Consider the following 12126-nt stretch of genomic DNA (forward strand, 5'->3'; position numbering starts at 1 on the left):
AATTACAATATACTTTTTTTTTTTTTTTTGGTAGTTGCTAGAGGCGTTTTTTCCTGCCTTCTTCCTGAACTCCTCTTGCTTTTGATAATGGCCTTGGACTTGGATGACTTATCGATTTCCCCCTGTAAGATGCTGTATCATTTGGTTGGGGGGGGCTCTGCATGGTAATGGACCGTGAGAGAGGCCAGGCCTTCTGGAGGTGAGCCGATGGAGATCTATTCCCCAGACATGTCTGAGGGAGCTGCGGAGAGGTCCTCCAGCCCCTCCACTCAGCTGAGTACAGACCCATCTCTTGATGGGCTTCCAGTGGCAGAAGACATGCCAGAAACCCAGACTGAAGATGGGAGAACCCCTGGACTTGTGGGCCTGGCGGCTCCCTGCTGTGTGTGCCTGGAAGCAGAGCGCCTGAGAGGTTGCCTCAACTCGGAGAAAATCTGCATTGTCCCCATTCTGGCCTGTCTGGTCAGCCTCTGCCTCTGCATTGCCGGCCTCAAGTGGGTATTTGTGGACAAGATATTTGAGTATGACTCTCCTACTCACCTTGACCCTGGGGGGTTAGGCCAGGACCCTGTTATTTCTCTTGATCCAACTGCTGCCTCAGCTGTGTGGGTATCATCTGAGGCACACACTTCACCTGTCTCTAGGGCTCAATCTGAAACTGAGGTTCAAGTTACAGTGCAAGTTGACAATTCTGTTGTGTCCTCTGAACCTTCAGTACCACCAACCCCGAAGAATCGTGTTTTTGCTTTTTCTTTTTTGCCATCCACTGCACCATCCTTCCCTTCACCTACTCGGAACCCTGAGGTGAGAACACCCAAGTCAGCAACTCAGCCACAAACAACAGAAACTAATCTCCAAACTGCTCCTAAACTTTGTAAGTAGAGAGAGAGAGAGAGAGAGAGAGAGAGAAATGTTGATGATAAGGAAAAGGGGTGGGCTTGAGGTCCTAAAAGATGTTCTCTAGAGCACGAAGGGTTTCCTTTCCTGCTTGCATTTTAATTGCATGGTTTTGTTGAAGCTTATCACGTGACTGGGATGCGCAGGGTGGCATCGAAGAGATGAGTAAAAAGATCTTGTAAACTGCTGGTATGAATCAGTGTCCTAACAGCAGCTCCCTCTAGCCAGATCGTTAAGTCAGAGGTGGGAGACTCAAAACTTTAGCTTCTGTGAGTCATTCTTGAATTTAAGTTAAATCCAGTTATTTCTAACACTTTTAAAAAATAAAACATCAGATCAGCCTTTATTTTTTCTGTTATAAATGTGACTCCATATAGCAATGAATGTGATTTTGTGTCTTTCTCTTACCCGTGGTAGACTGCCTGTCATCTCTCTCCCCTTTTTGTTACCCTCCGCCTTCCAGCAGCCCCGATCTGCCTGCTATCCTTTTTTCCCTGCACTTTCACCCCCTTCTCCCCACATTTGTATTTTAATTGATTTTTCCTGATACTGCATCAAGTCTTGAGGCAGTCACAGTGCTCATCTCTCATTAGCAACTGACTCTTGCTGTCCTGCCCAGATTGTAGTATCGGGTACTGAGACTTAGGAGGAGCAGCTTTATTTTGGTCAGGACACGGTACAATTTCGCATGAAAGGCTTTTCCCAAATGAGTCTTGTCTACTATAATCAAATGCTTAAATAGTTTCTTTGGCAGTCATTAAAAAGTACATGATCCATTAGTGAGGTACATCGTTTTTTAAAGACATGTGTCATTTTTGCCCGTCAGACTGCAGCAGCCCAGTTTAATAACCTGTGAGGTAGGAGTGCCCACGCTCTTAAAACAATACAGAACAATGTAGCGCTGTGTGGACTGGGTCATCAGTGCTTTATAAAGGAAAGTGGACAAGGATGAAACCATTACAGGTCAGACCCAGATTATTCTAAACATCCATATAGAAGGGAAGAGTTTTTGCTAGCTTTTTAAAAGAACATGTTTCTAATTTATTCTTCTCTCTGTCGTCACTTACTTTTTGCCATTGATGACTATTTCCTTAGAAAAAAAGTAAAATATCAGAGAATTTGTTACTTAATAATATTTAAAATCTCTTAAAATTAAGGGCACATCCAGGGGAAGCAATTCTGTGATGAAATACTGTTTCTGTTTTCCTGGTAATGAAGAATAAAGACTATCTTTTCCAGACATTATGTTTGATATAAGGCAGAGTCGTGTATTATAGAAAGAAACCCAGAAAAAGTTCATGTGTGTTTGTGATTCAGTATCATTTCATACACACCAGTTTTAGTGGCAAAGATTTTTTAAAAAGAGAGGCTTGTTTTTCAGGTGTAATTAGGGAATAACCTCCTTTCTGCAGACACTGCTTTGTATCTTTATCAAATCCCTGAAGCATCATTAAAGATCTGACAGACATCACTGCATTGGCTGCCTCTTCCCACCTGGCAAAGTGACCGGGAAATAATACCCAGATGAAATGACAGGCTATAAAAAGCAAGTACAGATCCTGCAAAGAGAAGCAAAATTCACCATGAAGACAAGGTTACTTTGTCTTTATCATTTTAAACTTAATTCTCTAATTAAAATGTGCCTGGGTAGATTTGTTTGTCCAGAAAAAGGTAGGAGACCCTTTGAAAAACTCTTCAACTAAATTCTATAATTTTGCTCATCTGAGGAAAACAAGACATGTTCTGGTGTAGGACCATGTCAAAGAGTATCTTGTGATATTTTGAGAGATTATTGTTTAAGGTAAATTCTTCTACGTATTGTAATAGATGATACGATCCATATCGTTTTTCTTTTCTTGTCTTTTTTCCTAGCCAGGGCATTGATTTTTGTGGCATTTGCATTGAGTGAACAAGATTTACGGCTGCCTAAAAGCATTGCTACTGGCCAGTTCTGGCCAGACACACAGCTGCAGCTTCTGAGTGCGCTGGAGATAAGCCTGGAAAAGCAGTCTGGGAAGTGGCTTTCTCCTGAAAAGTTAGGGGTAGACACTTGGTTAACACTTTACCACCAGGAGAGGGTCCTGAGCAGGACTCCCTTTGTTAATTTTAGAGAGGGACTGGTCCAGAGAGCTTTGCTTTCAGACACTCATAAGTGGTTGTTTTTGTTCAAAAAAGCTTATAGCTATGAAATGAAGGATATCAAATAAATTAAAAAATTTTAAATTATGTTCTTTCACTTTTTTTTTTCTTCAACTAAGAAAATGTTGCTTAGTCACAGAAAGAACCAGAGCTGTCCTTTCATCGTGTATGTTTTTGGATTTTGTCATGAGCTAAGCTAAAGTGACATATTTTAAAAGGACATTATCATATCTGAAACATGCTCTTCAGTGGCTTCAGGACTTTATTCTTCCTTTTCTCTCTGTCTCAGCATATTCAGCATATTATGCACAGAGCAGTAGCCTTCAAGGTCATACTCTGTTGAGGGCTAATTGATTCTTCTTTATTCTGGAGCCTGCAGAGAGTGGAAGAGAGACAATCCCAGTAATTGTGTCTGCTGTGTTACTCCCCAAACCCATCTACTTAGTAGTATCAGGGTTTTATTCTATAACTACTGGAATGACTCCTTCACTGATGCTTTTAAAGTTAAAACATTCTTCACCTTTATTATAATAGAAGGCAAAATAAAACATTTTAAGTTGTCTGTAGGTATAGTGGCTATGTCAGATGTCCTAAAATGGGTATGTTTTTTATAAGGCAATGTAATTTCGAGTTTTTACTATATTAACCTATGCATATATATATTATATATATATAATATATATATATATATATATATATAGCTTTTAAATCTACGCCTGGAATTTTAAAACATCTATGTGTATAATACACATAATGTGTATGTGTTTATATACATTCATCTATATATACCTATATATTTATTCTAATATTTTTCTCTGTGTGGTTAGTGGGTTCCTACTACAACAATTGTGACACAGCCATGATTATATGTTTCATTTTTTCATAGATTCACATTATACTTGAACCATTATTTTGTGGACTTTTTGTCTGGGCTTTTAAATTTTTCTTGCCCTGTTCTATATGGGAAGAACTAATTCTGGGAGATTGCAAATTATGATTACTATAAAAGGGCTGATTAATTAAATTATAGTCAGGAAACTACAGTGTCATCTTGAAAGAAAATATATTCCTGGATGGGAGAACCTGCTTGACAACAGACTCTTGCATTCAAGAATGTGTTCATATTTTCATCTTAGGCCCCATTTATTTTGCTTTGTTTTATCTATTGTCACCCCAGTGATGATGTGATTCAAGACCATTTAATAAAGCTCAACATACCTAATTGAATATACCAAAGGATTGCCTCCCTTCAGTTTAAAAGCAATATTCATTTTAGGCCTACTAGATTTTTCTAATTCCTTAAAACTCCACTCGAGGGTATTTCAGAGTTATTTTAAAAGAACTTTTGTCGTTCTAGCCATACTTAATTAAAGCCTAAGACATTAAAAACTGGAAGAAATGGAAAGATACCCAATTTGAGCCAAGTGATTTTATAAATTTACTGATAAGGACACGCAGATATTTTGAGTTAGGGAAATTCTTTAATTTAAATTCATAAAACTCTGACAGGTTTGAAGTCCAAATTAGTTAAAAACAGAGTAGTGTCCTGTTTGCCAGAATTTAAAGCCATACTGTGCTGATTTTTCCTCTCATCTTTCCCTGTTTCAGAGAGTTAGAGCTGGACACTAACTCAGGTGGCTTAACTGACATCTGACAGTTAGGTGAGCACTTCAGGTGGGAACACTGGTCACACATGTCAACTTCATACTACTAAAATTGAATTTTCTTTTCACCTTTTTATTTCTTTCTTATTAAATTTTCCAGAGTGGTGGTCTTGTTCCTTTTACTTTGGTCCTTTGTACACTGTTAAGCTTGCTCTTGAAAACAGTTTGGCTTCTCTAGAATGAACTCCTGCCTAACATGCAACAGGTGCTGTCTGCCTCTCCTTTCTGCACATAAACTGTTTCTCTTCACTCCTGTGTGATACCCAGATCAGTTACTCCCTTCCTCTCTCTTCCCACCCTCTCAGTTACACTGAATCTTCCTTATTTTTCTAGTTATGCCATTTGACTTTTTTTGTATCAATATTTCATTGCATTCTAAGATAACATCTTCTCCTCTTCCCCCCCACCATATAACTTCATTACATTTTAGTACTGACTGTATTTGCCTATATTACAAAGATACATAGGAAAACATGTCCCTGACATGTGAACATTATACTGATTTGTTATTGTTACAATCATTCAAACTTCTGTCCCTCTTTTTTATCTCTCACTTTTATCTTAGTATGTTCTATGCCAATTTCTCAGCTGGTACTCTAAGTGGCACATGACAGACAGCTAGGGAATTCAAACGGGATACAGTCAGGCATGTAGAGTTCATACTGCCAAAATTAAAATTTTGGTGAGTACAAATCAGCTTTTCTGCATTGCCAGAAAACCATTGTCTCAAACTTTACATCTTTATTCTTCCCCCTTCACTTTTTTTTCTAGATAACACCTCAGAGTGGGCCTCCCTGGTGGCTTAGGGGTTAACTCAGCACTATCACAGCTATGGCCTGAGATCAGTTCCAGGCCAGGGAGCTAACCCACAGGGCATAGCAGACTTCTCCTGTCTCTCTTGCTGTTCCCCTCAGCAGTGAATTTCAATAAATCTACCTGTTCATCCCCCCACTCTGTCTTTGGTGAATCCTCTCATCCCTGGCCTATACCCCAGTTCTTCTATGCAAAAATAAAAATAAAAATAAATAACACCTCAGAGCTATCTTTTAAAACATGAAGGAAGACATCATTTGTAGATTGAGAAACTAAGGCATAAATAATTATGAAATCAAGCTAGAAGCTCTAAGAACTAGGAATACAACTCTTGTTCACTCAATCTATTAATCTTCTGTTAAACCGTAATCTACAAGGTCTGCTTTTATGCTCACGTTTCCATTTCTGTTATTTTTGCTTCAAGTCAGTGTTTCCATTTCTTCTCTGATTTTGTTTCTTCCATTCAATGAATATATATTAAGTATCTGCTTTGTGTCAGGCAGTCTTCTAGACCATCTATAAGACAATGAAAAAGACTAGAGTCCTGGCAATCATAGAGCTTAAATTTTAAATGGATTTTATGAATTTAGTTGCAGAACTCAATTTGAGGTACTTCTTCACTTTGCTGTATATATACTCTCTGAACTCAACATTTCTTCTCTTTACCGTCTTTTATTCACATTTGTATTTCCTCACTTGTACTTCCACACTTGTACTTCCTCTAGGACTTTCCTCTTCTCTATCTGCTGAATACTTGCCCAGCAATGTCCTTTATCTTAAAGTGGTTCCAGTCATATCTTTGCTTCCAACAAGCTGGATGACTTTAAGTGATTCATATCTGTCCTTTATGGCACTATGTAAGCAAACCCCTGGAGTAGTTAGAAAAGTTACATCTATATTGTCCTTTTACAGCACTGCCTTAAAGGGAAATATATACATAATTCTAGCAGGTAAAGATTGTAAGATTATTTTCAGATTCCAGAAAGCTGATAGCTGCAAGCAGTTTTGTTTTTATTTTTTGGTCATATTTTCTTTTTATTGTTTTGGCTTATAAAACAAGGATATTAAAATATTATCAAGGATTTTTAGTTTCACTGTCTAGAGAAAGGTTAGAATCTAGCAACGTTACTTAGTTCTCAGAAAGAACTTGGGTTCTTTTACCAGCCACATGAAGAGTTATTGAACAGAAATAAATAGTTAATGTTCAGTACCTGAAACCATGTTGCAGTCTTTACTGCAGTAAATTGCAGTGTGTGTTGTCTGCCATGTGGAGTGTGTGAGTGTGTGTGTGTGTATAAGCATTCAAGGTTATTTCAGAACAATGTAATTCTTATTCTATAATCATAGAATCTTATCTCCAACTTTTGTAGGAATTATCTGAGTAACTTCCCAAGTGAGGAAATTCAGATCTTGAAAAGTCAAATCATTTGTTTAAGGTGATTATAGCTAATTTAGTGGCAAACTGAGACTAAAACTGAAATGGTCTTTTTCTTCACTGCTCCCTGATTTATTTCTCCAAATTGGTTTTCACATTAGTATTCAAATAGTATATATTACCTTAGTTTAAATGACTTTGATTTTCCTGTTTATTATTCAAATTTTAATTAGTAATAATTAAATCACAGATATCTTTACTTAGAGAAGAGAATTTCCCTCCACAATTTTCATCAGTATAGGGCACCCCTTTGGAAGTTGGACAAACTTCTCCCAACAATATAATACTGGGACAATTTTCAGCTCTCAGTTATCTCAAATGAAATGTGCAACTTATTTAGAGGGAATTTTGTTTCTTCTTAGTGGAAGAATTCAAACATGACACTGTTTAAGAATAAAGTGAGATATTGGGAAACACCAAATCCTAGGCCTAAAATATTATAAATAAGAAGCCATTATCAATTTCTCTTTCTTTCTATTTTGACACCCATCCTTGCTTTATTCTTTTCCTCCTTTGATCTTGACAGGATGGCTTTTTTAAACAATGTTTAAAAGTTGGGGGAGGCCTCTGAATAACTTAATGGTAAGGTAAGAATTGAAGAGGGACAGAATGAAGTAGAAATATACTGGGAATTTGACATCAATTCCTTGCTCAACAACTTAGAAGCAATTTGACCTCCAGCAAATCACTTCAACTGAGATTTAGTGTTCCATCCAAACGAATGGGGATGTCAATACCCTAAACTCATGAGATTGTTGAGGACTAAATAAGTTACTCTGTGAAAAAAAAAAAAATCTGATATAAAGACACAACTTAAGAAATATTAACTTCCTTCTTTTATCTATCAGGATTCATTTATACATGGATTCATAAAAGTTAACATTCTTGGGAGTAAATTGTAGGGAATCTTTACTGGTGAATTACTTTGTTATCTCTTAGAATGATATAGAACTTTAGTAATTTCATGAGCCTTAGTGCTATAAAAGGAGTTTTTTTTCCCCTGTAAAAATTGACTAGGATACAGAGATTATTACTCTTTGGGTAATGTTCAGAAATCATGGTGTGAGGGGCTTGTAGGTAGACTGATAATGGTTTGTTAGAACGACAGGTGGTTATTAACATTGTCTTATCAAGGATGGACCCTCTGTGAGAAAATAAGGGTAACAAAAAGGAATCCACACAGTTTCAATATACTGCTGAGAAGATCATGAATCATTCTTGATCTGAAAGAAAATTGTGATCACCTAACTCCTCATTGTTTCAGATGGACATTTCCAGATCCAAAAGATGGGTATTAAGGTGAATTTAGCATTTCACAAAACCCATAGAAATAACAATATACATAAAATATTTTTAAAAGCTAAATTGAATGTAGAAGTTAGTTTAATTTTGTTCTCATATATGTATATATATACACATATATATAACTATCTACACATTACATCCTGTATAAAAAAGAAATGATTTGATTATTAATAACTAAGTATGGGTAAATAAAATCATTTAAATTGTGAAGGAAAATTTTATATATCAGTAAACTTGGAAAGAAAAATACAAAGCTCTAGGTCCCACATCTGATTTTTAGAGGCCTATAAAAAGTAGAAGAGAAAACAAAATTGTCATAGGAGTGGAGAGTAATTACACCTCAAATATGTACTGGAGATTCTGTTGCAATGAACTTAAAAAAAAAAGGAATCTTGCTAGCTGGATTATTGTTTACAATCATACAAAAAAGAAAAAAAAGCGCTGCTGTTCTGGATATACACTTAGGGGACTTTGATTTTTTTTAATATTTTTAAATTTTTTTTGCACACTAAATGATTTTTCTTGCACAGAGATATACTTTGTAAGCTTGTCATCTACACAAATGTATAATATATGTTTTATATTTATTCTTTAAGGTAGAGCAGGAAATATGCTTTGGTCATTTTGATTCTTATTAATTCAAGTGTAATAGATTTGCTGCAGAAATTGAACTCTAAATCAATATTGGAGCAATGAGGCAGCCACTTCTTTGGGGAAAATACTTGATAACCATCTAGTGTGGATTTTACCTGACTGTAGGATTTTTCTGACTATACAGTGGAAATAAGCTGATAGACCCAATAAAATTTGTTGAAATACAATAAAATGCTTCCTAAAGTGAAGCATTTTTTATTCCTCATCAATAATACAGAGTGTCAAGACTTGATTTACTATACTTTTCAGTGATATGCACTTGTTTATTTGAATTGAGTTTATTTGATTTAATCAAATCATTTCTCTTTTATACAGGATGTAATGTGTAGATAGTTATATATATGTGTATATATATATATGAACAAAATTAAAATAACTTCTACATTCAATTTAGCTTGTAAAAATTTTTTATGTATATTGTTATTTCTATGGGTTTTGTGAAATGTGAGCGTCTTTAGGTGCTGTTTTCCCAACCAAAGGGGAAATTTTGAACTCTCTTTTAAGCTAAAGTTAGTACAGAATTTAGTACAATTGCAATTCTCTAATAAGTCTTTTCCATAACTCATTTTATCTTAAAATTTCATAATTAAAAAAAAATCTCATAATTTAAAAGTAAACCAAATGTCCATATATTCATATGCATTGGGAAAGAAGATGAGAACATCACTGAAGACAGTGAGAGTTGCAACTAAAAAGAAAACTGAATTAATAGACAAGCAAATGACACTGGAACTCACAAGTCTTAATTTTGTTACCTAGGTTGGTGTAGGATGTTGATGTAATTTTATTTCTTCAGCTTTCCCTGAACCACCTTCCCTTATTACTTTCTCACTTGCTCTCCTACAGATACTTTTCTCTTTACTCTGCTCCTCATACTTTATTTCTTCTTCAGTGGTCTTACTGCATGCTGCTCTTGGTTCTCCCATGCCATTTCAAAACCTGTGTCGTCAGTGGTTATGCAGCAGATGGCCCAGACCTGTGGTTTCTTACTAGATAGGTTGGGGGAAGAGAGTGAGTGAGACCTTAACCACAGACTGACCACGATTAGCTTGATGACTTTCATTGTTGCCTCTTCCTTTGCTAAGTAACAGGAAGTATTTGTTTTATGAAATATGTTGGTGTCACAGCAATAAAAGCCCCATAAATAAATGGAATGATCTAAGAACAGTAGAATTGAACTCTTGTTAGCTTTTGTTTGTAATCCCTTGGTGGAACTTCCTGGGTCATAATTGCTGGCTCTTCTGGGAACAAAAGGCATCACTAACCATTGATTGTTACATGATGCTAAGTATTGCCTACAAAGCAAATCTTAAGAATGATTAGTGGCAGCATTCAGTGTTACAGCTCTGATATCTCCTCACTGTAATCCTTAAAGCAACTGGATTTAAGTTTTTCCCATAAAGCAACTTGTGATTTTTCAAAAAGAAGAGCAAAAGTAATGTGAAATATGTGAAAACTTCAATTTACAGTGAAAACTAAAATGTGACATAAAAGAACTATATCAATCTTGTCATGTTTCCACTTCAGTGATAACACAGATATCTAAATTAACTCTTGCCTTGGAAGTTCAGCTTCACATGTCTATGGATCTGTAATTTTTGTTGATCTGTTTTCTAGAACAGAATCATGGCCTGTACATGTACAGAATCATGGTCTATACACAATCATGGTCTGTATGTTCCCTGCTTCCTCAGTAGATTTTACCTAAAAACACTGCAATCAATGTAGTCTTAGGTTTTTCAAACTCCTAGGGAAATCAGTTGTTCCAAATTGTTGAATTTTCTAAATAGCAAATCATTTGCCACTTTGATATTTTAATTTTATACATTTGAATCAAAATCTTCTAATGCTCTATACTACTTGTTAATTGGCGTTTATTGAATATAGCACCAGTGTTGGGTGATGTGATATCTTGAGATAGTAGTGGGATGTGTTATAACTTTCTTTAATTCTGTGATCTCATTAGGACATATTGAATTACATTAGGAGAACTAACCTCAGGCTGATAGATATTTTGAATATGTATTGGTTATTGTATAATCACAATTAGAATTTCAGAACTTTAAGGCATCAGAAAGATAATTTAAACCAAATCTATTTTTTTAGCCCAGAAAAACAAGCTCAAAGATGTTAAACTTCTTGCCAGATAATATATAGAACCATAAAACTTTTATGGCACTTTTATGTATTTCATGCTTTCAGTGATCAAGCCACTTTGCAATCCATGTGTATTAATGAAATAGTTTTACATGTTTTTTTTTTTAATTTATGGTTCTTATCCCCTATGGGATTCATAAATCAAATTTTAAGTTGGTGAAACATTTAGATAAAATGGCTTTGATGAGGTTCTCTCTTTGAGAAAATGCGTAAGTTTTTGTGAGGTTATTTTGATTATCAAACTTGATTCTTGCAGAGTTCTAGTCAGCAGAGTTCAGGAGGAGAATAAATGACAGATGAAGACAAAGAATAAATATTTAGTTCTCTTGGTGCTTAGATTTAGAGGGCCTGAATTTATTCCCGGATATTTTGTTTACTTGTTATTCCTTTCATATATTATAAGATGGGTGTAATAAATCTTTAGACATTGATCACAGTGCATAGTAGGAAATTATTTTTTTAACATAGGAACTTTACAAGGTTAGTGAATGTACTTTACTGGCTCTAGTATAAATTCCATTTGTGAAATCTTATGATTTATAAAATAGAACTTATGTCATTTTCATTTCTCAAGCACACCACAGCCAATAGCTGGAAAACACATAGTAGCTCATAAATTTTTCCCTGCTATCGAAAGTCCTACCACAACAGGACCCCAAACTTCTCAACTAGCTTAACACCAATCACCCCTCACTATCTCCCACATGCATGTGGACCATGTTCTAACCAACTGGAACTCTAACAAGAATATTATTTTATTCCCCCAACCATTCTTTTGTTCATTCCATTGCTTCTAGCTTAAGAATTTTCTTCCCACAATCTCTCCTTTCTCAAATGATGCTCAGGTATCAAGCTCACCTTCTGAATCGGATGTGGGTTCTTTCCCTATAGAGTCCCACAGCATAATTTTTGTGCCTCCACATGGCACTCACCACATTTGGATGGGTGATGTTTTCATTTGGATACTTGTTAACTTATTCATTCACACTAGTGAAATTGTCCTGAGTTAATGTTACAGCAGATTCATTTTTATGCTCTGTACAGTTCCTAGCAAAATATTTT

At 35.6% G+C, this 12126-nt stretch overlaps 1 protein-coding gene across 10 annotated transcripts in view; it reads left to right on the plus strand.

Moving 5' to 3' along the window:
• The window catches only part of LOC119257792 (pro-neuregulin-1, membrane-bound isoform), a 209372-nt gene that overhangs the window by 97068 nt on the left and 100178 nt on the right, over positions 1-12126 (plus strand). For 5 of the 10 annotated variants that reach the window (XM_037526016.2, XM_037526015.2, XM_037526017.2 and 2 more), the window contains exon 1: positions 49-874. The exons of the other annotated variants lie outside the window; for them this stretch is intronic. In XM_037526016.2, the coding sequence (XP_037381913.1) occupies positions 208-874 (667 nt within the window). In that variant the 5' untranslated portion in view covers positions 49-207. Of the gene's footprint in view, positions 1-48; positions 875-12126 lie in introns of those variants that run through there. 10 annotated transcript variants of the gene reach the window in all.

This window comes from Talpa occidentalis, unplaced genomic scaffold (assembly GCF_014898055.3).
Source record: "Talpa occidentalis isolate TD23 unplaced genomic scaffold, MPIMG_talOcc4v2.1 talOcc4.4, whole genome shotgun sequence".
NCBI classification, from domain to species: domain Eukaryota; kingdom Metazoa; phylum Chordata; class Mammalia; order Eulipotyphla; family Talpidae; genus Talpa; species Talpa occidentalis.